Genomic DNA, 26,498 nt, shown 5'->3' with positions numbered 1-26,498 from the left:
ACAAAAGTAAACAAATTTGTACCTTCTAGTTTCAAGTTTCATGGTCCTGCTTGAAAGAGATAAGTGGAAGGGAAACCCATTGTCACTTCTATTCCAGTTAGTTCCTCCAAATGTTTAAACCAGGGGTCTCCAAACTTAGAAACTTTAAGTCCTGTAGACTTCAACTCCCATAATTCCCCAGCCAGCATGCCCACATCTTAAAGTTGCCAAGTTTGAAGAACCCTGGATTAAACCATTCAAGTATTTTACCATGAAGTAAATACAAGTATTCCTTGACTTATAACCACAATTGAGCCCAAAATTTCTGTTGCTAAGGGAGAAATTTGTTACGTGAGTTTTTTCCCACTTTATGACTTTTCTTGCCACATTTGTTAAGTGAATCACTGCAGTTGTTAAATTAGCAACACAGCTGTTAAGTAAATCGGCTTTCCGATTGATTTTGCTTGTCAGAAGGTCGCAAAAGATGGTCACATGATCCTAGGACACTGCAACTATTATAAATAAGAACCAGTTGCCAAGTATCTGAATGTAAATCATGTAAAGCATCCACCATGGGGATGCTACAATGGTCATAAGTGTGAAAAATTGTCATAAGTCACTTTTTTCAGTGCTATTGTAACTTTGAATGGTCACTAAATGAACTGTTATAAGTCAAGGACTACTTGTATTAAGGCTGATTTTATTTCTCCATGTCACTGTTCACTAAGAATGAACACTAACTGAGTGAACAATTATTAATTCCCCCTTTCACCTTTTAGCTCCCTGCTAGCAGATCTCAATTTCTAAATAAGAATATGAAAAATCATCCCAAAATTAAATCTCCTGAAATTCTAAATCCAAGCCTAAACTAACCATATAATGAATGAGATTATAGGGTATATTATACAACGTATTATTTCATTTAATTTGCCTGATTATTCATCAAAACAAAGAGCAGGCAAACTACTTACATCAAATACACCTGTAATTTCAGCAACCATTCTTCCCCCACCCTCCTTTAATTAGTCTGGAGGCAGTTTTCTCAACATTTTTTTTTACTAAGTTGAACTATTTTATTTTTACTAGGAAGGAGTCAACTTTGATTCCAAGTGAATATATCAACTGTCACTTCACTTCCCTCCTACATAAACTCCAAAGGTAAACCTATTGCAAATGTAGTAATATTACCTTGCCCTCTCCATCTGGCAAGAAGAGATAAGCTCCACTTTTATCTCTGTTACTGGTAGTTCCATACCAAGCAAATTCCAACTTTACCCGATAGTTTTTATTATCTTCTTTTGTATTTACTTTCTAAAGGGAAAGCAATTAATGAGCTTAATCTTCATTATAATTTCAGTATCAACAGTATTTAACACTATTTAAAAATAGTTTACATTCATACCTCAACAAGTCCAGAATTTCCAGAGAACCAGATTTTCATATAATGGTTCTCTAACATGATCTCATCCAAAGCATTCTGTACCTCTTTAACAGTAAATATTCTGTATGGCTTGACTAACTTAGCTTTATCATTATGATACAGATTATAATCAGCAAGTCCAGTTTCTGAATTCAGTCCCTCTAGAAGCTCATAAACTCCAAAACCCAAAGGAGGTAATTGAGCCAAGAAAGAGATCTGTTTAAAAAAAGAAAGAAAGAAAATGTTACATTTCTGATCTCAAGAGCAGATATCCAAGCATCAAAAATATTCTGGTTCTCAAAACAACCAATAGTTATGATCTTAAAATCAACACTAGAGATAAGTCAAAAGAACTAGTAAAAAAGAACAACAATTGAACAAATGTTATTCAGAATAATTATTTCTTACATTAACTACACTTTTTAGTTTGTTACATTCATCATATAGTAAACACACCATCAGGTAAGCCAAGCTCCTCATGACTCCATGGACACACGTAGTTTTCATGATAAAGCTATGGAGGTGGTACTGTCTTATTTGATTATTCCATATCCCCACACAAGAATTTTGTGGACATTTCTCAGATTTATGCTTAGTTTCCAAGCTTACAGCTGCAACTTCCTAAGTAGTCTTTTGTCACAGATATTACTAAAATATGTTTATTTCCTATTTTAAGAATTATACAGGTAAAGTAAGTTGGTATAATAAAAATAATAAATTTATCTGGTGAAAAGGAAACAAACTCAAAATATTATATTTAATAGTTTAAACTTTTTTATGTTTCAGACCCTTATTGTATATTTCAAGTAGACAAAATACATCTTACTTGCTTTATATAACCCATTACATGACATAATAGGTACAAAGCATATAGCACCAGTAGGTATGAACATCTGCTTAACTAATACTTTAATAAAAGTGAAATTAAAGTTTTTCTCCTACCACAAAACAGAAAGAGAAGTTATTTGCATACTTTTATATAAAACATCTAGTTAAAAAAATATCTGCACCAACAAATCTGTATTCTGATCTTATCAAATTCAAATTTAAACTGTTGAAATGGGGGCAGGGGGAAATCTATCAGTTTATCAATATTGTTTTTTAAATTGCAATCTCACATTGAGTTTTTAATTTGAGAATAGATCCATTAATCCCAATAAGTTTTATTTCTAAGTAAAGGTTCTTTGGATTTAACTGCAAAAGTTCCAGAACTTTCAGGGCTCAGAATGGAGGCAGTAAGGGAGATATTTCTTTTGTTGTTGTTGTTGTATTTGGACTTTTTTAAAGACAATCCAGAAGACACTGTCTATCAACATTAATAAATTATTGACTGAAATGTATTTTTTTTAGTTTTCAATTAGTAGGACATTTTCCAAAATTAAGTTTGCTTTAGAACATGTAGACATATGTATTAAAATAGCTTGCCTGGTATGCATCATGTGATATTTTAGATGTTCCATCCCATACTGCACTAAGTTGGACCACAACTGCTTTTCCAGATGGAGAGAGTACTTTAACTCTAGGCGTATTCACATAGAGTGAAACCACCGATGAACGTTCTTGTTCCACAGGATTATAAATCAAAAGGTACCTGAAAGAAAATTGATGAACCTTGTAATTTGGTCAAATAATTCTGCTTCACTAAAAAATAAATTCCACAGATACAAGAAATCATTAGAAATGGGATCAATTATATTCATGACTGGGTTCATAACTGGACTAAGCCATAATTTATTTTATGTATAGTTTGAACAAGCCAGACATTAATCAGATTCAATCTTGTAGAGAAATAAAGCAGTCATCAATTGTTTGGACAATTCATGATTTTTCTTCACTACTTTTATCTCTTCTATGCACTTCTATTGATTGCCTAAAGGGTTGGGGAAAGCACCTAAAGTATAAAAAATGGGTTCTTGTTACATTGCTAAACAGCAACTGAGAGCCAGTTTGGTGTAGTGGTTAAAGCATCTGGCTAGAAATCAGGAGATTTTAAATTCTAGTTTTGCCTTTGGCAGAAAATCAGCTGGTTGTCCTTGGGCCAGTCACTTTTTCTCAGTCCTAGCAATGACGCAATGGCAAAAGGTAGCCTCTTCTGAAAAGCCTTGCCAAGAAAACTGCAGGACTTGTCCAGACAGTGTCCAAGAATCAAATACAATGGAACAGAATAACAAAAGAAAGCAACTGCATCAACAGTTTCAAATGATTATTTATTGTCTAAAAATAATCTACACTTTTCTTATTATTCCATCTGCCTACATGAAATAAATATGGCTTATGATGTATGAACCCAGCCTGTTTTTTATTTTTAAAAAACCCATAGTTTTATATATTTTGAGGATAAATAAGTCCCTGATCAAGATGAATTAGTACTTGACCGACAACCATAATTAGGCCTGCAAATTACGGTTGTAAGCCATGATGGCCAACAGAGTAGGTCATCACATGACCCACCCAACTTTACATCTTCTTTTTTTTGGCAGTTGTTAAGCAAACACTGTGATTGTTAAACAAGACGGAAGTAGGCACCAAAAACATCACAAATTGCGGTCACATAACAAAGGGACACTGCAAATGGCTGTAAATGAGGGGTGAGGCAGCCATTGGAACTTCAGAATCAGTTATTAAGTAGCTTTGGGAGGGGGCACATTGTAACTGTCAACTTGCAAAGCTTTCAAGCTGCCATGAGCAGGAGGGAGGGAGAACTGAAGTGAATTCCATACATTCTTTCTGACCGCAATCAGAAGGAGGGTGTTAGGTTTCACAGCCAGCCAAAGTGGTTAATTGGAGAATGTGATTTATGACATGGCCAGAGAGGAGGGGAGAGACAGGGTCATAGGGGAACGTAAATCTACGTAGGATCAGTCCTAAGTGCATCCGAGTATTGCCGGAATGTTGCTCCTAATAAATGAATATATTTCCTTTGAAGTTTGGGTCATGGCTCATGAATTAATTAGGGCATCTTTTGGAAACTTGACAGTAACTTTGAATAAGCGACCAGTCATAAATTGAGGACTATGTAATCCTGTTGTAGGATATATTCAATGGACTTATATAACACCGCTTAAAAAACTACAATGCATAAATGTACCATTATTTTTTTAAAATGAAATAAATTCATAGCACAGGATTGGATGAAATTAAACTTTTCCAAAGTAAACATCTTCCAATGAAGGAAACTCGCCAGATTCAACCCACCGTTTACCAGCTTGCTGACTTGGCAGCATCCAGATATATTGGGGCTAAAACTTAAATTCTGGTGATTATCCAAATTGAACTAACAAATCTGGTGAATCTAAAGATAGCTACAGAAATGCTATTGCAATGTTAAAACCACAATTAATATATCAATGGACATGAAACTCTAAACTTAACTCTATATTTATACAAATTACCAGAAAAAATAGTTTTATTATTAGAATAGTATATCTAGACATGGCATTTCTGGCACCATTCTCGTCTTGTTACCATGTTCCACAATCGGTTTCATTACAGAAATACTTCCTCTGCAAATTTGTACAAGTACCAGCTGCAAAGGTCAAAATGAATACATTGAGATTGTGTGTATGTGTGTGTATTCTATACTTACAGAAAACAAAAGAATAAAAGCAACTAAGTTTCAAGAGTAAGGTACATTCCACAAAATTGATATACCTATAAAATTAATCTGTCCATATCAGAACGAAAACATCTGCTTTGATGTGTATTCTTCTCAAATACCTCCAGAAAAATAAAAAGTGTGACATTATATAATAGACAGTGTGAAAATGGATGGATGGATGGATGGATGGATGGATGGATGGATAGTGTATTTACCAGCAATATAGCTCCAAGTAACATTTAATTGCGACTGAACCTGAATCACCTACTTCTATCAATGTCTAGAAGTATACAATTTTGTTATGAACCAAGACAACAAAATAATACAAAGATCTACATAGAAATCATTCAAGCCGATTTTCTGTTCTATGCTTTGCCTATGTAAATGTTTTACACCAGAGTAGGTAATATAAGATCTGTGGATGCTAGTGTAATCAGGCACTATAATATAATTAATTCCAACTTTTAAGATTGTTTATATTGTACTCTTGTTTACAAAAGTAGATAAGGACATTCATAATAATAAATCCAGGATCAAATATAGTTGAATGTTGGGAAATTCAGGAAGAAGAATGTAACATCTTTAAAATTAAATCAGAAGAGTACTATTAAGTTAATATTCTGTTTTATAAGGTAGCTTATAATAGGAATGTTACTGGCCATTATCAGAATAGAATGCTGGAATCCATAAAGACTCTTATTATATAGTTACATATCTAAAAAAGTTTACATTCTCAAATTAAGATTAATTCTATTTTGCTGATTTAAAACTAATTCATATCCCCACTGATTTTATGAACCCAGATATATTTTAGTACCTTGTCACTGATACAAACTGGAATGTATATATTTCTGTATCTAAGAGACATGCAATCTATATGCTAATATATAATCTGCATAACAGACAAATTGAGGAGATGGGAAAACTTTCAATCCGACTAATAATGATGCAGAAAAATAAGAGCAATATAAGTAATCCTTGACTTACAACTGCAATTGGAACTGAAATTTTGGTCATAAATCATGATGGTTGGAAGTCAACGCACTCAAGTGACCAGATCTGATGTTATGACTGTTTTTACAGTGGTCATTAAGCAACTCATTCTCCCAATGGGCAAAAAATACTGAAAATTTGCCAAAATGTCTCAAACATTTGCGGGAGGGGGGGGGGAGCATGCAGCATTTTATGATGGAAAGCACATTTCCTGAGGCTGTTGTAACTCTGAACAGTCATTAAAGAACTGGTCATAAGTTGAGGACGAATTGTATAATCTATTCTGAACAGAACCACCAAGAAAAACATCACTAAATTAATTTATGACACCTGAACATAAATTAACTGGGGGAATCTAATTTATCATGGAGAGAAATGTTTTGGGGAATAGAGAAAAATTAAAAGCTAAGAACAAGGTTGACTCAGCCTTCCATTCTTCTGAGGTTGGTAAAATGAGGATCCAGATTGTTGGGGGCAATATGCTGACTCTATAAACTGCTTAGAGAGGGCTTTATAGCACTGTGAAGCGGAATATAAGTAAGTGATATTGCTATAAGTAGAAGGAATACGTCTTTTTAGTAGTCTTCAAGTGTATGTTTACAATTTTGGAAAAGAATAAAGAATAAAAAAATAAAGCCACAAGATTTCTATACAGATATTCCAGTTAATAAGTTTGCTTTTCAGATACACAACAGTATGCCCACTGTAGCTATGACTAACATAAATCTACCATACTGTTTTAGAGCATGTATATGATATTATGCCACCTATAATATCATAGTTACAATAATCAAAGCATCACAGTTACGATAACAAAGCATCACACTCACAACAGACGCTACTCATTCTGTTTAGCACAGAACACCACTCATGTGGAAGACAGTGACCAAATATAACTCATCACAAATGAATTAAAAAGTAAAAAAAAAAATCCTGAAGCATAGTGGCGGGTTTATTGAAGGAAGTTTTTCCCCATTTAAATTCCTGGAGAACTTGAAAAAACTGAACAACTACCTCTGTTTTAGAGGCAATAGGCAGCTATGCTGCTCTCACCATTCAGAGCACTTCTTTGTGGCACTGGCCTCTGGGTTTATGCTGGAATTGATTCTTCCTTCAAAAATTTAAAATTGTTCTCCTGTTTCGATCAGCCAGAAAGACCCTGAAGAAAAAAATTTCCAGTCAGAACATTTTTTTTCCTAGAATTAGAAGTGTGGCTTGGCCTATTCCAGCATTAAAGTGCTCTCCAAAATTTCAATCAAATTATGTTTTATTCTTACTGCCACTTTGGCAAGGGGGAAAAAATCTACCTTGGTATGATCCTAAGCAATGGGATGGTGCACTGAAATTTTCATTTGCAAAAATACCACCTCCCTTTATGAACTTTCAGGAAGACTACAAAAATCTGGTGGAACTATTGCATTGATTGCATGCTAACAAAAACAACAGAGATGTTTTTTAAAAAATGCCCTAAGTAATTTCCCAGAAACAGACAACTGCAACCATTAACCTTTACAAAGAAAATAAATTACTTACCTCTAGTATCAAAGATACTTCCATGAAAAATTCATACCAATATGCCTAAACATTATGTCATTCAACTTTTTTTAACTAGAAAAACTGAACTGCATCAAACGCGCATTGCAGCATAACTGAAACCCTCAATGCTAAAACATAATCTCTTCAAAAAGCATTAATATATAACTGGTAGGTGAGCAAGATCTTCAAAAAGAGACAGTTTGCTTCCTTTCTCCTCATAAACAGGAGAAACAATTGGCAAAATCCACAGATTATCATAAAAATATATGAATTATTTCACAAATTATAGTACCATCCATAAATGGTACCAAAAGAAATTGAGGTCATAATAAAGCCTGGGATCCTAAAAAAAACCAACACACACATATTGCTGTCTATAAAAATAAAAATCTCTAAACACTAAATGATTGAAGATATACTTGAAAATGGCAACAAGGCCAGAGAAAGTTGGAAAAAAACCTCCAAAGAGAGAGAGAGAGAGAGAGAGACAGAGAGAGAGAGAGAAGGCCTTTAACAATAATTGAGTATCATTTTGAATCTTGCAGTTCAATCAAAAGCACATAGCAAAAAATTACCTACATCTTATGAATGAGCTCTGAACCTTAAACTTTATAAGTGCATACAATATATTTTCTATTTTTAAAAAAATCCCAGTATAATACAGGTAGTCCTCGACTTACAACAGTTCATTTAGTGACTGTTCAAAGTTACAACGGCACTGAAAAAAGTAATTTATGACCATTTTTCACACTTATGACAATTGCAGCATCCCCACGGTCACATGATTTACATTTGGCTGGCTGACAACTGGTTCATATTTATAACTGTTGCAGTGTTCCAGGGTCATGTGATCATCTTTTGCAACCCTCCGACAAGCAAAGTCAATGGGGAAGCCAGATTCACTTAACAACTGTGATACTAATTTAACAACTACAATGATTTACTTAACAACTGTGGCAAGAAAAGTCATAAAATGGGCCAAAATTTTCACTTAGCAACATAAATTCTGGGCATAATTATGGTCATAAATTGAGAACTACCTGTACTACTTTTGCCCATAGAGTCATAGTACTTGTAATAAAAAAAATTTCTTACAGTATTATGGTAATATTCACCTTAAATAATGACATCACAGATCATTTGTTCAACAAATATGCAAACAAGTCTATTTCAGAGCTAGTTTTTTTTGGTTACATTGCAATTGGTATCTTTTTCATTTTTATTGTACCTAAAACTATTTGCTGTCAAATCTGCTATTTATATCTAAACAACACTGTAAGAAAGAATACATCCAACTATGTTCACCTCTGGAACCCTATTAGATCTATGGTTCTCATTATTGTGCCTGCAGCTCTCCACTTTGGTCCCTTTTCAGCTTCGTGCCCTCTTGTCTGTGTTGGGCCATGTGGTTCTGTGAATGGACAACCCCCCCCTCCAATGCAAAGTAACTACCATGCCCAGAACAATGTCGTCAAAATGTGTCCACTGACCATACAAGTTGGGAGTGCTATAATAGAAAGATTATATAAATATGCACAGCAAGTTACACACATATTTTTTATTGCCCTGAGCCATAAGCTATGAGCAATATTAGCAGAAGCAAGTATTTTTAAATCTCTGCTTTCATCCATCGCTAGGAGTTAGATGACATATAAATTTTAGATGATGGCCATAATAATAATAATAACAGCAATAGAATATGAGCAAGGTTTCAAAGAATTAACTCTTATAATTCTATTCTCATTACTTGTGGCCCTTAGGAGTTAAAATATTTTATTTTAACTTTCATTGTTAGCAATGATTAATTTTCAATAGTCAAGCTTAATCTAATTTACTTTATTCCACTGTGGTCCATGTAATGTGCATGCATCTCAGCTTATTTATGACTGATATAAAGCTTTGTGAACATGCTACAAGTTGATGTCTGATGCTCGGATTGCATTACTTGCTTTTCACATGAGCAGAAAAAAGCTAACAAATTGTAGACAGGTTTTTTTTGTATGAATATGTGGTTTTGTTATCGAGATTACTTGCAGAAAGAGAAAATGCAATGCATAACAGGATGAAGCTCATATTTCGGTTTATCATTTTGTATCTATTGGCTAAGAAAGACATTGGTAGCCTTCTTCATTTCATGTTGCTACTGTTTCTTAATTAAATCGATTGAATCTTAATATAAAACTAATAATAGCAAGTAGATTTTCTGAAACACTATAATAATCAATCTTTCAATTTAAAGATTAAATTAAAAAATAAAATCAATAGAAAGTTAAGATTTAAAGATTGTTTTAAAAAATCATACATTTTAGATATATATTTATTAAATATTGTTTTAGTATTGTTTGAATGTTTTAAACATTTTTTTGTCCTAATGACCTCTAAATGTGCATTTTTTACTCTTGCAACCAATAAAAGATGTTTGTGTTGTAGTTATTTTTCTTAGCATTTCCTTTGTTTCCGGCTTATGTTTGTTTTATACAAGTAGTAGTTCAAATGCAACAAACATTTGAATGTTACAGTGTTACATTGTATTATTATAATCAATTGATGGGCTGCCAAAGCAAGATACATTAAAGCACACACTTTTACAATTAAAAAAAAAAAGTTCAATCTGACAGTGTACAAATGAAAAGAATTTTTTGTTGGAAAAGAGAATGGAAATCCACTAGTCTTCTTTTTCGTTTACTGTCTCCAATGAAATTGCATATTCTCTTGGAAAGTGTCCAATTCCCCAGAAGCAAAAATTGCACATCTTTCTATGATGACAGCTTGTTTTTTTAGAATTCTGCTTTATAGAACTGTAGATGCAACTTAAATTATTTTTATGAATCTAAGCATTTATTTATTCAAGAAGCATTATTTCATAGTCAGGTTTCTTCAGGAATGACATAGTTAACTTAACCATTTATAATACAAATTGGTCTACTGCTAATCAGAAGTAACATCTGTGCAAGTAATCTGGGTTGGGGCACATGCCGGGAGGGGCAAATGCTGGAAATGGATAAACTAGAGCAAACGATGATTGTGCTGAATAATGCATGCTTTCCCATTCACACATACACAACACAGAAACATCTAACATTTTTAGATATTTTTAAATATTAAAGAACCAAATATTTACCTTGGCTGTTTTCCCAGCTGTATGACAGTCTTATGTGGCAAAGAGTCTTGTGAAGACTGAGTAATATCCTACCAGTAGGGAAAGTATTTTTGGTTAATTACTGATGCAACATATGAAAAAAAAAAACAGAGCTAGGAACAGTCCAAGAGAGCCTGCAGCTGTCCTATAATGAGGATTGGTGATTTTGGTTTCGACATTTTACATGTCTAAATTCCAAATCTTCTGTTTAAGTTCTAGTCAGGCTTTATCTGTGCTAAGTGAGCAACAATGTTGCCAGAGAATATGCCAGACAAGAATAAATCTTCCTCCTCAAGAATGAGGAAAACATATTCAGCTGGGTAAAGGGAGACTCACACCAAAATATTTATTTTGAATGTCATTTTGAAACAGTCAATTGTGAGATGCTAAACGAATCCATTGTGCCCAGAGCAACCCAGGAGAAATACAGCCAACGTCTAACCGAAAAAGGATATTTGAAACTGAGACCATCACAAAGTGTAATTTTTTTGTAATTTAGACTGAAGAGTTTATTTCAGATTTTATTTTTAGATTGTATGTTCAGTGGAAATGCCATTTTTGGGAGTTCACAATACAACTCCCATGCAGCACCAAAGTTCCCAGAATATCTCCTCTATGTTTTACCTCAGATTGTTTTTTCAAAGCAAAATAAACATTTCCTTTCATTAACACCTTTCTTTCCTATGAACAAGTATTAAACTCATAAAGACAGAAGTATTCTTAAAAAATAAAACAGGCAGTTGGAAGTCAGTTTGCGTTTAAGTAAAGTACTCCAGCTGCCCCTCCTCTCCCCCCCCCCCACCAAAAAAAAGGCTAAAGTGGAAACAGGGAAGTTATGAAAATAGATCCTGGGAGTGTGACAAGGCATGTTGTGCATATATGTATCTGTCCTGTATACATAAAGGTTCTGCTGTTCTATTTCCTGGTTAAAAGACCAGTTCAAGTTTATATTTATATAAAGCTATCTTTTCATCAGCACAATTTATGGCTTCTGTTAAAAGTTACCGTGGTCACATTAGCTGCTTTGTGAAACCCACCATTGTAAAGAATGGTGTTGCTGAGTTGTAGCTATACATTTCTTTGTCCTTCAGAGTAAGAATGTGAGCGGATTCAGTGATGATCTCCTTCAAGTTCATTAATGAATGAAAAAGCCTGTGAATAAAATAAATACACCAACTATGAAGACTAAATTCAAATATTTTGTGTTAAATTTGCCATGAATTATTTTATGTATTAAAATTGACATGCAAACATTAGACTGCTTAAACTTAAAACAAGCGAACTATCTTTAGTGATATAAAACAAGACTCCAGATACCGTAATTAGATTCACCTTAAAGAATAAAACCTGTCAAGACTCTTTAAGGCTTTTAATCCTCACCTTGTGCCATAATCTACAACTACCCAATCTTTTGAAGTTCCTGTGATAGCATCATGATGCTGAAAAAGTCCCAGATTTCTTCTCGCCTCTGTCAGCAATCTATAGTAGTCTACTGAAGGAAACATTTTTGTTTTCTCAAACTTTTTGGATTGTACCACAGCCAAAGAATATAGAATTTCTGCAGTTCTGAAATTAAAGAGATTGCTTATCATAGAATAATTAGCTAAACAAATACATTTTTAGTTGGACAACTTTTGCAATTTTGAGTTATATTTCATACAATCACTCAAGTGCTGTTAGATGTGTTAGGAAAATATTTGATTAGAGGCATTATTTTGATCCTTCCACACATGGAAAGCTCGCCCTCATAAAAAAAAAATAGCTTGAAAAACAAAGTTTGGGATGCATTGTATTAAGTATGAATATGTCTATATTCTGGTATCTTAGGCCTTCTATAAGATTATTTAATGGCTAAGTGAAGTCACTGGGATTCAGGCAATGTAAACATTTTACAAACAAACAATTCCTATAAACCTAAAATTGGATTTGACTTACTTCACTGGGCTTTTTGGCAAAGTATAAATTTAACCATTTGTCATCATCATGATTACCATAATCTTTTGGAGTGGATGACACATGAATAGCATTTGAAAATCCCAAAATGATGAGACAACCATTTTCTTTGGTTGTTTCTACACTTCTATTTCCTGGGGGTCATAGCAACTGTATTACTTCTGTATGTTTACAACTTGATGAAGTAGTATTTTGTTCATGGGAAATACCTTTCTGAATGCTTTGCATGCACTTTTTGACAATCACACGTTTTGATTCTCACAGCCACAAAAAGTTCCCTTTCGCTAAGATCTGAGAATTTCTATTGAATGTTGCTAACTTAGTACCTGTCATAATCAGAAATGGAAAAAGTAAAAAAATGGATATTGTTTACATATCTTTTGGAATTATGTGTTTGAATGTCTTACACTTTGTAGGCTGATTACCTGTAATCATTATATCCCCTAAACTTATTAATGAAGTGTTTTGTTCCAATCTACAGGGCTTGTGAACTGCTTCAGGATTAACTGCAATGAGAAGTGGTATAAATGTACTTTAAATTAAATGATTATTTTAAAAACCAGAATTCATGATGTAATTAAATTAACAAAAACAGTTTTATCAAGTTGTTGAGCACATCAGAGAATGTTTAATAGATTTAACTGCAATTACCCAACAGGTGGATATGTACTTTCTCCTACAATTTTTAAACTGGGATCTGAAAAAACCATTTGACTTTATAATATTCATTGCTTGACAAGGAGAAGTATTTCATTGTCTGAATAGATTATTTCTTGAATAGAAGAGAATTTACTGAATCACTCCAAAAAACAAATAGTCAAAACAAAAAGTCAAAAGAAAATTCCAGGATTTTAATACCAACCAAAAGTTATCTATTAGAAAAAGTATGAGACATTAACAAAATGAAATAAAATTTTGGGGAAAAGAGAGAGACATAGAAGAAATAGTTCTTGAATAGAAGCACAACATAATAAAAAAATAAAAGTTAATGAATCCATCTTATAATATTAGTAATCATACCTATTCTATAAATGCCATCTTTCTCTCTCTCTGATATAGATATATATCTCCATCTATTTCTCTCTCTCTTCATTATTGCATAGAAGATATTAATTATGCAAGAGCTTTTATCATATTCTACAGTAGTTAACATTTAGGCCAAGATTGGTTGCAATATTCTGTTGTAGAATCTATAAGTAATAAATGCTACTGGATTGACATAGAAATATAACAACATAATTACAAAAGCATGTGTTACTTGATAGCATAAGAGCATAAATATTCAAAATTACACTATTTACCTTAAATATGATTCTAGAACTCTATCAAAGCGCTTGTAGAAAGGTCGTGATGTAAAATATCCACTCCAATAATGATGATCTCTGTCTGCATAGGTGAAGAAATCTCCATTCAAAACAGGGAACACTGAATTACCGCTCTTTCCATCCAATTTTCCAGCTTTATGCAGCGCTTCAAAATAGTCTGATAACGTTCCAAACTGAGCCTAAAGAAAATTAAAATGTGGTATAAATTCTCTACCATGCATTCAATTAGAACAAATTTTGTTCTTCAAGTAAACTTTGAAAAATCTACTGTTTCACTCCTGTAGCTGTGATTGTTTTAGGTTGACCTACTTTAGTTTTTTTCTCCCTCATTTTTCTTTTCTCTATCACAAAAATAACTTTTTCCATCTCAGTTTTGCTACTATAGCTTCTTAATTCTTCAGGTGAACAGATGAGATGGGGAAGACTGATGTATATATTTTGCATGCAAATCATGAATCATCCAAATGGGGAACACTGTAGTGGGGAACATGACACAGATGAAGCAGGAACTTCTTTCTTTTGACTTGAGAGTCAGCCTGTATCTTTTAAATTTTAAAAACTCATAGAAAATCATGTCTAGGAAAAATCATATATTTTTTCTGATAAAACCTGAACAATTTTTCTATTACCAGTCTTGTGGCTCCCCAAGCATAGTTAGCTGCTGCAGGAGTAGTTTTCATTTCCGATATAATTTTAGAAGACTTTATTGATCAAGTCTGCATTATGATGTATTGCAATTAATCTTATTCATGTACCATTCTTTTTCTGAAGATACTAGAGCAATGCTTAGCATAATAAAGCAGCACCATTTATCTAAATCATAAATCTATATACTACTAAAACTCTTGCATCCATTTGATACTTTGTAACCTTCAATTGGGCAAACGTTGCATTATAGGACAAAAAAATTGTCAAAAAAGTACCTCAAATGGTTTTTACTCACGAGGGAATGAAATTTGGGGATTTTTTTGGCGCTGTAGCACTGCTGCTGTTCAGTGCAGCTCCCAGTGAGCCGTGATCACATGATCCTCATTTTCAATGTTGCCTGACAGCTTCCCCAAAGTCAATAGGGAACATGGAAGGCAATGATATGATTGCTGATATGCTTATGTTCCTTGCCTTCTTCATACTAGCAAAATATTTGCTTGTGTGAAGCTTGCAGGGAGAAAGCATTAAAAGTTAAGTAAGCCTTAAAGATTTGAATATAGTCCTGAATTACATATGAAAAATTTGGAACATTATAATTTTGCATGCAACAAAAGCTGTATATATCTGTGTGTTTAAACAAACTGAAATTAGTTTACTATCCCATCTTACATTCCCATGTTTTGAAATTCACTTACTTTGAATATGACATGAGTTTGTCTTAAACCATCATATCCATCATATTATTTAAAATGACATCAAAACCTTGAGGAAAAATATGTACAGAATCCCTCTCTTTTGCATAGAAGGAAAAGAAAGAATGAGAGTTGCAGAAACCTAAACTAAAACAGTGCAGTTCAAAAACTGAATAACACTATATTACACTTAAGGATAAATAATATGCTTCTTATATGTGATTATAAGAAATTCTTGGAGATGCCACACAGAATTGTTATGCTCTGGGCAACAAATTCTTATAATTTCAAAGCAACCATCTATAAATAATCATTTCAATGAAATCATTGAAGTCCATAAAAGATTTTTAGTTGTTTTACATAGAACAGAAGTGCTTACGAATATAAAATGCTTATAATTCAAAATTCTCTACATTTGAATTTAAGAAATAGTAAATCATAAAGCAGTTAATCTAATGACTTTTCATTCAAATCTAAATAATTTCAAGGTTATATAAATTCTACGTAAGTCTACCTTGTATCTTATATAGTTTCATCATGTTTTAGCTATGAAGTGATAACATAAAATTTCTAGTAAAAAAAAATAAAATGGGTGTCTTAAAATCATTGCTTCTTACCTTGACATGGAACTCAGGATGAGAATTCATATAATCAAACAATTTCTGATAATTCTGATATTGCTGATCCCATTCCGAACTTTCACTATAGCGAAAATCATCTCCTAGTGGAGCCAATAAAATATTGGTACGGAAAAGCTTTGACTTCTTTCTATATTGATCTAAAATCATCCATGCCCTTAGAAATAAAATAATAGATTTGCAAAATTTTACTAATTGAATTGAATTACTAATGTTTTTAAAAAAGATTTATGCAACCAAATTTGATTTCTGAATTCATAGTCTGATTATCTAAAATCTACTCCTTCTAATTAAATATGCAATTCTATGAAGGTTTATCAAGATTCATATCAATTGATATAAAATGATGAGATATTTAGCTTATTTATATTTAATCAGTATGATTGAGCAAACAGATTTAGAAAATCTGTGTCAATGAAATGGGAGCATACAAAATCCATAGCATTCATTAATTTCACCATTTTTAACTCCATCCATCCATCCATCCATCCATCCACCCATCCAATATTACAGATTACATCTATGGCTAAATTTATGCATAGCTCATTATTCTAAAATATCCATAAATTTTCCCCAGTACTCTACAATCAACAAAAATTTATTGAATATTGATTTATTTTATTTACTAACACTTATGTATTACTTCACTCCCAAAAGAAACAAGCTCAGACTCAACCCCTCCAAGACCGAGTGGCTGTGGTATAGTCTGGCGTCCTGGTATAGTCAGCTGGTACCATCACTGACAATAGGGGATGAGATCTTGCTCCCCACAGAGAGAGCCCGCAACTTGGGTGTCCTCCTGGATTCACGGCTATCTTTAGAAGATCATTTGACGGCCGTGGCCAGGGGTGCCTTTTATCAGGTTCGCCTGATCCGCCAGTTGCGTCCCTTTCTGGATCAGGACGCCTTGTGCATGGTCACTCATACCCTAGTTACCTCCCGTATGGACTACTGTAATGCTCTCTACATGGGGCTCCCCTTGAAAAGCACCCGGAGGCTCCAACTGGTCCAGAACGTAGCCGCGCGGGTGATTATGGGCGCAGCTCGTTACGCCCATGTAACACCTCTCCTACGCGAGCTGCACTGGCTCCCGGTGGTCTTCCGGGTGCGATTCAAGGTGTTAGTTATCACCTTTAAAGCGCTCCATGGCTTAGGACCTGGGTACCTACGAGACCGTCTTTTGCCACCAACAGCCTCCCACCGACCAGTTCGTTCTCACAGGAAGGGACTACTCAGGGTACCGTCAGTCAAATTATGCCGACTGGCGACTCCCAGAGGGAGGGCCTTCTCTGTGAGGGCTCCAACCCTTTGGAATGAACTGCCCCCTGACATACGAAATATCCCTGATCTCCGTGCTTTCCGCCGTGCCCTCAAACCCTGATGTTCCAACAGGCGGGGCTAAACATATGAACATGTGAATGATTTTTTAAATGTTATCTAATTCTGGGTTTTATTTAATTGACCAAACTAAGTAATAATTTTAATTAGCAATTTTATGATGTTTTTGTGTCTATAATTTTCTTGACTGTACACCGCCTTGAGTCCTACGGGAGAAAGGCGGTATAGAAATATAATTAATAATAATAATAATAATAATAATAATAATAATAATAATAATAATAATAATAATAATAATAATAGAATAGGTTTAGAGAATCTCCTACAGATAGGTCAGGATCAGAACAGTGAAACAATAATTAAAGTATAAATACAATACAATAAAATAATAAATGCAATAACCCCAGAACTCAAGGAACATTCAAAACAAGATAATGAGAAAACAAAAACATTACTACTCTGGTATGCAAACTTGAATACCTATGCAAAGAAGGCTTTTCTACATTCTTCTGTTTTATCAACCCTGTTGCAATAAACCAAGAGCTTTTGTCAGAGTTGAAAAAGAAACTGCTCTAGGAGCAGCAATTATGAAGCCCTTCAATTTCAGAAACTGCTGGAGTTGCTCAAGCATAAAACAGAATCCAGTAAAAAAAAAAAGTTCAAGTGGCAAAATGTAAAGTACCTCATTTTTTAAATCATGCTAATGATATAAATCTTTAATTTAATTAACATATTAGGAAAGAGTAAGATAATATATAATAAAGTGTCTTTCTCAGAAAGTGACCTATATTTCAGTCATCCATTTTCTTATTTGCCATTTTGCCTTATTTGCATTCCTCAGACATGTTAAATCTGAAACATTCAAACTGACTCAGAATTCCAAAGATGCAATCCCTAAACATTTGGAGGGCATCAGTTTGGGTAATATTCCTTCAGAAGTTGACAAAGCAACTTCTATTGTGGATGCAAATGTCCACATAGAAGACAACAGTGATTTAATGTCTAACAAAGAATTGTCAACTCTTGCTTTTGTCCATACAGTACATATAGTTAAGGCGATTATAAATAGTTCTCAGCTCATGACCATAATTGAGCCCTGAATTACAGTCATAAGTCATGCTGGTCATTAACTGGGTTACCAAATGACCACAACTGATTTTAAGACCTTTGTAGGAGTCATTAAGTGAACGCTATGGTCACTAAATGAACCCATTGTACTCAATAGGCAGTTTTCCCCAAAAACTGGATGGAAAGACCAATTTGCAGCAAAAATATTTTTTTTAATTGCAGTCATGTGACCGTGGAATGCTACAAATGTATGTTGTAATGCCAGAACACAGATATTGAGAGATAGAGACTGGATCATGTTGTCATAATGATCTGTCTGGATATGGTTGCTTACAATTCCAGGGCAGAACGAAGAGCAGCAAGGCTTATTATTTTGGTCCTACTGACAGCTCAATAGTTCTTTACTCCAACACACTTAAGACTCCTCTTGTTTCAACTGATGGTTTTAAGAATTATATAGCTGAGACCACTGCTGGTTTTTTTTTAAAAAAAATTTCCATCTTCTGTGAATTCTTCCATCTTCCATCCTGCTAAGTTCTTTTCCCTTTTGTGTCATTCTTTAGATCACAAGCATGAGATGAGATGAGCTGCCTTCTTTCATTTAATTCGAAAGCTACTCTGATATCCGGTTTTGGCTCATGTGCCAGGTAAAATGCTTGAAATAATGTTTTAAAAAATCCAAAATTGTATTAGTGTGAAAAACATTTTTGTCTAATTATAAAAATGTTCACATTTTATAGTTAGTGCATTATTGCTATTGTTGATTGATATTTTTATACACTTACCTGTGCTGAACGTTTCCAGAATGAATAGCTTCTGGAGGAACTCTCCAGGGGCAACTAACTCTTCCCCCAGGAAGTCGCTTAAAATCAAATTGGCAGCAGATTTTAGGATCTGGCCCACAAGTGTGAGGAACATCATAGCTATAGAAAGGCATCATATGGCAGAGAATATCTGTATCAGATCCCAAATCTAAAATTAAAATACCGAGATAAATATAAAAATAAATTCTTTTACATATATCACAAACCAGACCTCTTAGAATCAGTATCACCCAAGTTCAGGCCTTAGAGAGTTTTTCTTCCATCACCAATTAATTCCAAAAATACTTTTTTCCTCTTCCTTCCTTCCTCTCCTCTCCTCTCCTCTCCTCTCCTTTCCTTTCCTTTCCTATAAGCCACCTGTCATATAATAAAATATATATTATATGTCTTTCCTCTTGGTCATTCACAAGGTTGCTTGATCCATGGATCATGTCACGTCACAAAAAAACCAATCTTCTATCTCATCAGATGACAGAAATTAATATTAAATTGCATTTACATACCATACTCATTTTTCAGTTTATAATCAAGATTACAATTGACAGCCATATATAGAATTAGAACTACTTTTTATTTAATAGGTATACTGAGAGGTAACACAAGTTTATAATCTGTGCTGTTTCAATACTAGTATATCTTGAAAGCCTACTAGTTTGTTGCTTTCACAGACTTAACAATGATTGCCATATGCCAAGAATTCACATGCAATTTCAAACCCTTTATATTTCACCTTAATAGTCAAATGATTCTTGCTAATATGGGAATGATAATCAAATACTTCAGGAGGTCTATGTGTAGAGAAGTCTAATAAAGTTATATACTATGAATTTTAAAAGAAATCTAGTAATGCTGGATAAAGCATACTGTTAAGTATGCGTTAGTATGCTTTCTGAGACTCAGAATGTCTAAGAAAAGTCAAACTAAATAGAACATCAGCTAAAACAGGTTTAGGAAGCAAAGGTATAGTAAACTTTGGAGAAACCTACCTTAAAAACATTACTTAATTTAGATACTGACTATAAGTAGGAATGTGCTTCAGAACTGACTTCAGAAAGGCAATTTGAAAGGTTTTTCAAAATACAAAACAGAGAAAAAGAAAAACTGTAACAGTATTCCCCTGCTTCCTGGTAAGAAACGAGCTCACTTTTGCTCTCTCACAAATATCACCTAGCCTGCAAGCATTCTGCTACTCTATTTTGACTATTTCCAGCTGAGCTTATTATTATTAGATCCAACCTGTTTCTCTACATATCCTTCCTCCTGTTCCATTCATATATTATGTCTTGATTATAAGCTATATTATATTTTACTACTTATATTCGCTATGGGAGACATATGGCTAAAGATGAGGATTAAAAAACCCTATAAATAAATAAAAATGGGTAAATGCATCATCTATTCCTCTAGGCTTCCTTAAAATAACATATTTGTAAAGTCCTTTATCATGCTCATTAACACTGCCGGTTCTCCAAAAGTGCAGGGTGGATGAATCTGAATTTTTATCTACAGCAGAAAACAACAAAGAACTCAACGATCTTGCTATTTCAGTAACACAGATTTGATGGTATAACCTATGTTACAACACAAAATGCTGATAAAGATGTCTATTCAGAGCTTGTTTATTTGTGTCAGAAACATCACAATTAAAATAAGGCACACTATATGATATAAAATTTAAAATATAAAATACAAGATTATTCAGAGCTGACACTACATTACTCTGGGCAACAGACACTGTAGCACAAAAAGTTCATTCCTAGCAAGAAGTTAAACATTATAATTATATATATTGTAACTCATTTATCATCAAGATCTTCATAATACCGAAATACATATTTGAAGGAACTAAAGCTATACTTTCAATTCCAGTATTCAGTTTTGAAATTTGCACCCATTTTGTTAGGAAATGAAGGACATAATTTTTCTAAGAGCTTAACCAAACTATTAAATTCTGGCAAAACAAACTGATGGCTTTTAGCAAATAAAAAGCAACCAGCAGTCAGAAAACTCACCATAAATAGACAAAATTAACCCTGGAAAACTTCAGCATTTTACACCAAGCTAAAATCAAAAACACTAGGAAATTACTGGAAACTTGACATTCAGACAAATCAGTCATCAATAGATACATACAAATAAACCATATTTACACAATCCAACAGAGACAATAAAGCAACTCAGAAGGAAACAAAGACATATCTTCTTTAGCAGCCAGCACTGATTAAGCGAGGATTATCACCAGACAATCAAGGAGAAGACAATACTTATTCAAAGAATGACCAAGGGGAAACCCCACCCCCACCAAACTTGGCAGGACAAGTTACTATGTAGGCAGCAAACCCTACACTTACACTGAGGATATAACTTAGTAGGATAATTATATGTCTGCAAGCAAACGAAGAAGCTCAACAAGCACCAAGGACTCCGAAGTAATTGTTGCAATGAGCTCATGAAAGTAATACTTACCCCAATTCTGTCTCCAAAAGAATTCTAGTGCCTTCTGGGTTGCAAGATGTTTTTTAACTGAGTAATGAACTCTCTGTATTAGCATATTGGAAAATCCAGCACGTTTTAGAAGATAAGCCATAGTTGGGGAATGTCCAAATGGATCAACTGCCCAGCCAGATTTTGGCTTTACTCCTAATAAAAATAATGTGTGTTAAAAGCAACATAATGCCAGACTATATAAACACATAGCATTTATTCTTACACATTAACATGGGAGCCTCAATATTTGGAGACTGGTGCACAAATTGCAATGGTTGGCATATAGTCAATTCTAAAGCAAACAAAAATTTCTAAAAGATAAATTGTTGCCTCATAGAAAGCTGTTTCTTTTTCAGTGGAACAGGAAACATGATTACATGGAGGAGGAAGAAACTGACTGGAGAACCCAAGTATGAAGCAAAGGTGCTATCTAACCTCTCAAATGTAAAATTACATTTTTTTTTCTACAAACACAAATTAGTAAATTTTCCAAGAAATTAGACACATTAAAAAAAATGCAGGCATACAAAATGAATGCTACCTATCTTAACTTCCTATCATTTATATTTTTTAAGAATAAAAATAAGTGCAGTCTTTTACTCTGCAGCAGGGCAGCCTTTTATTTTAAAAATGCAGTAATAAAGCATTAGGAGGATGAAGCACCTTACAGAACAGCCTGTGAACATGGTGGACTCCAAATTTCAAAATCACTCTCTTCTCAACTTGGATAATCAACATCAGACAGAAAAACTAGCACTGCAAACTCAGTATATTACTATACCAATCCAGAAGCCATAGTGAACTTATTGCAATAACATTTAGGAAAAGAGTTGTCCAAGTGTTTTTACTGACATCTGTCTTTACTATAAACCCAGATAAGCATATTATATACATTTTTGGCAATTGTGGTTTGACAATTTATAAAGGAAAATAATTGATTCAATCATCGCTTAAACCTCTGTATTCAAATGGAAGAGTTGGCAAAACTCACAAGACAAAAATTACATGGACCTACCTACAGCTTTCTCTAGCCACTGGTGTCCTTCTATCAATTGGTCAATTAAAGCAAAATAATGAGGAGAAGCTTCATCAGGCATGACCCAACCTCCTGTTACAATTTCAAATTGGCCATCTTCTATTAACCTGAAATATATGTTTACTTTTTTAAATCATCTGTAATATTGCTTGTTTATAAACAATAAAACCAGTCATCTTTAAATACTGTTAGCAAGTACTTCATTTCTCAAAAAAAAGAAAGAAAGAAAGAAAGAAAGAAAGAAAGAAAGAAAGAAAGAAAGAAAGAAAGAAAGAAAATCACTTGTATCATCTTTATTAGAAAAATGTGTGACCCCTAATTTTACAAGACGGTATGAAGACTATGTGAAGTTGGGAGAAAAATTAAAATGCTCTCTAAGAATAACTCTGCAGCCTTAAAATTGGGATGAGGGGGGTGAATGTAGTCGCTGGTTCACTGCTTCAATAGCTTAGTTTCTTTTTAAGAAACTAGGAAACATGATTGCATGGATCAGGAGATATCGATAGATACATCTGTACATGCAGGTGTAGATTGATATTTATTGATATGAGATGCGAAGACTACAACTGAAGCAATTAGATCTTGTGGTAAGACTATTATAGTTCCTTTATCTTGTCCCATTTTTTTTCTCCTCTCTATTCTTTCCATTTTATTCCACTGACTTGGAAGTAAAATGATGTGAATTACTGCCAACAGAGAAATGTGGATTTAGTTATCATACTATGTCTGTTGGGAGAAACTTGCCGGTTTTATTAAATGAATATTAATAATGAAGTTTCAGTAGACAGCCAAATTATTATTTCATTGAAACTTTGTTTTGAACTGAACCAGCATCACTATTTTTATAACAGAAATGACCTTAGCTATAACTAACATTTCTATTACAAAGTGTTCACTTATGAAGCTTGGTAATTTAATCATAACATTAAAAAGAAATGAAGCTAAATTGTGCTTTAAGAAATAAAGGCCAAGTCTAGTTATGTAGTAGAACACTTTAATTTATAAACCTATACAAAAATGGGTCACAATGACAATGAATATACTGATGCAGTTTTACTAGGGCATACAATAGGTTGAAAGAAAATATATACATGCAATATTAAAAATATCCCGACCTTTTCACAGCATCCTTCTTCTGACTATCTATTCCATCCCACCACTTTGAAAAATAAGAGATTTCAGACCACATAAATTTCCTTCCTTTATCTTCTTGAAGTTTAAGAACCATGTTATTGAGAATGTGTTGTGTCTGATCTCTGAAGTAGTCATCAAATGTCTTCAGCCAACCTAGTAAACATAATATCACATGCTGAACAAATTAAACTGAATACATTGTGATAATATCAGGGTTTCCCAAAAAGAATCATCACTGCTTTTTGTATAACAAAAATTTGACTGTAATTAAAAAAACTAGAACAAAAAGTAGACTCTGATTGGCTTGCAAACCTGAATTGAGCAATAAGAAAACACACTTTTTTTTTGAAGTATATCTATATTTAAAATAACTTGGAAACATGTTGAAAGCATAAACTATGGTGATAATGGTAATATCTTATAGAGGAAGTCAATTGCTCTAAAATTTTAAAGCGAAAGAAAGTATTAATTTTTATTTAATATTAAGAAAAAGTACCAAGGGGGTTCACTTCAGTTCAACTGCCTTTTGTTATAAACAACTTAAGCAATAAGCGTGCGTATGTTGGATTTGTTTCAAATTTGTTCCAGCCATATCATTAAGAGGAAGTAATAAACTATTTTCTCAGCAAATGCATGCAGTTTTTTTTTCCTTAGAAGCTCCTGAAACATGCCATTCTAGAACATTTCAGAAAAAATAATGATTCCTAAAGTGCTCTTAACACTTTCATAGAATTCTGAGAACAAAACAGTGGCCAATAAGAGATAAAATCACCTTGTTATTGCTGCAACCACAAACAACAATGAAGGCAAAAAAACCTCCACAAAGTTAATGCAAATGGAAACAAATGTTATATAAAAAAATCAATAAAAAACTAAATGTAATTTCAGTGATGAAAATGAAGTCAATTTAAGTCTTTGAGGTTTTATTCACTTGTATCAAAATGAAAATTATTTTCTTATGCTAGAAACTAAGTAGTTATGAATCTCTTCAGAACAAAATTTTTGAAAGTCACTGAGTTTTCTAAAAGAAAAGAATGGGACAGTTAAAATTAATATGTGCTTAGACATGTATGAAATTCCAAATATCAGGGATTTTAAAAGGCCACAATTTGAACATAACGAGGAATATAAAATACTAATCTAAAAGGAATGAAATGTATGAGCAAACTTAAGAACTTAATTAAAATAAATTGCTATAAAAAATGCTGGTTTCTTTTCAGAGCCTACAATGATATTTGTTACTATTATATCTATCTGAATTGTACAATAATCTTCCTTCAGACAAAAAAATAGCGGCTTGATTGTTTTAAAACAGATGAACATACAAACATTTGTCTTTTTTATATAGGGACAAGAAGAAGTCAGGTAACCATTGTATTGAAGAAATAACTAAAAAATAAATGTCAAGTATTTGTCAGAATTTCTGGGACAAGAATTAGTATAGCAAAACACAACAGAATGAAATAGATGGTATCTCTCGCCAATCCACTGCTACTCAGCTTTTATTTAATATGCCCTCTTTTGGTTAAGTTAACCACTAAAGGCAACATAAAAGGAAGTAGAAAAGCATTAGGAACTATTGTATGTAGGTCCTGAAAATCGTGTCAGCTATTAGCATTAAAGTCTTGAATTATGGAAACAGTGACCAAAAAGCTGCCTTTTTAATTTACTTATTTTCTTGGTTTTACTCTTGAAATTTCCTTTGTAAAACAAAGTTATAAACAATTTTTTTTATCCTTATGAACCTCTCTCAGATTTGCTCCCTTTCAGGTTTTGCCCTTTATTTTTTTCCATAAAAATATGGTCACTGTAATTATGCAAGGCTCAGGCCACAGATTTAAACTTCCACAGATATCCCATAATTTTAAATACATTTATTAAATGCAAGGACCTAGTTGTAGAGTAATGAGCGTGCAATAACTGTTATTAATTTGATGAGTGTTGGCATCTATATTTAACATTTGAATTATTCTTTCAAATAACTTAAATCTTTATACAATAAACTACTTGAAATATGGAATTAGATTTTAGCTAATATGGCATAACTCTTAATATAATGTGCAAACAGGCTATTGTATATATATATAATACATAATATAATTATGTATTATATTTAAATAAGATTGAAAGACATAGAATGTTTATGTGAATAAAGAGTATACCAACAGCTTGAATCTTCTGTAAATCAAATTTCAGGCTTAAGATATTGCCAAGTATTTTTTTTTTTTTAAGAATACTAAAACTGTAAACTTTAGCAAAGATCTAACAATCTGGGAAGGTATTATGCAATTGTCAGCCAGTTCCAGAGGGCCCATTTGCCATCATTTTGGGGTTCTTGACAGGCTGAGATGATGTAGTCTGGTGTCTTTTCTTTTTCTCTTGCAATTTTCTTAATATTTACTCAAAATGAAAAAAATCCTTTTTGGTATTCACCCTTATTTGAGTCTATTGTCTGCAAACCCTGTATTTACTGGCTACTGCCTGGCAGCCAGTGCCAACAAAACCATATTGTACAATCTCTTTATTTTGAACTGTAAAATCCAATCCAGTGTTTATTGGTAGTAGGCTGAAAGATTAAGGTACAGAGATTAAGGGAAACAGAAATTGTTGTGAATTTTGTAATAACAGCTTAGTATGTCACTGGTCTCTCATTTTTGCTCATTTGGTTATTTCTGTACAATTTGTACTGA

The 26,498-nt window shown here is 33.2% G+C and overlaps 1 protein-coding gene across 3 annotated transcripts in view; it reads right to left on the bottom strand.

Moving 5' to 3' along the window:
- MAN2A1 (mannosidase alpha class 2A member 1) overlaps positions 1-26,498 on the bottom strand; it is a 58,727-nt gene that overhangs the window by 8,367 nt on the left and 23,862 nt on the right. For all 3 annotated transcript variants that reach the window (XM_034432737.3, XM_034432736.3, XM_034432738.2), the window contains 12 exons: positions 23,790-23,961; positions 22,654-22,781; positions 21,618-21,791; positions 19,113-19,299; positions 15,901-16,078; positions 13,920-14,122; positions 12,046-12,231; positions 11,703-11,817; positions 10,648-10,715; positions 2,825-2,990; positions 1,382-1,615; positions 1,168-1,290 (listed from right to left, as the gene is read on the bottom strand). In XM_034432737.3, coding sequence (XP_034288628.2) covers positions 1,168-1,290; positions 1,382-1,615; positions 2,825-2,990; positions 10,648-10,715; positions 11,703-11,817; positions 12,046-12,231; positions 13,920-14,122; positions 15,901-16,078; positions 19,113-19,299; positions 21,618-21,791; positions 22,654-22,781; positions 23,790-23,961 — 1,934 coding nt within the window. The remainder of the gene's footprint in view (positions 1-1,167; positions 1,291-1,381; positions 1,616-2,824; positions 2,991-10,647; positions 10,716-11,702; positions 11,818-12,045; positions 12,232-13,919; positions 14,123-15,900; positions 16,079-19,112; positions 19,300-21,617; positions 21,792-22,653; positions 22,782-23,789; positions 23,962-26,498) is intronic.

Source organism: Pantherophis guttatus, chromosome 2 (genome assembly GCF_059756535.1).
Source record: "Pantherophis guttatus breed Tessera chromosome 2, ASM5975653v1, whole genome shotgun sequence".
In the NCBI taxonomy this organism is placed as follows: domain Eukaryota; kingdom Metazoa; phylum Chordata; class Lepidosauria; order Squamata; family Colubridae; genus Pantherophis; species Pantherophis guttatus.
This window is presented reverse-complemented; position numbering and strand designations above follow the sequence as displayed.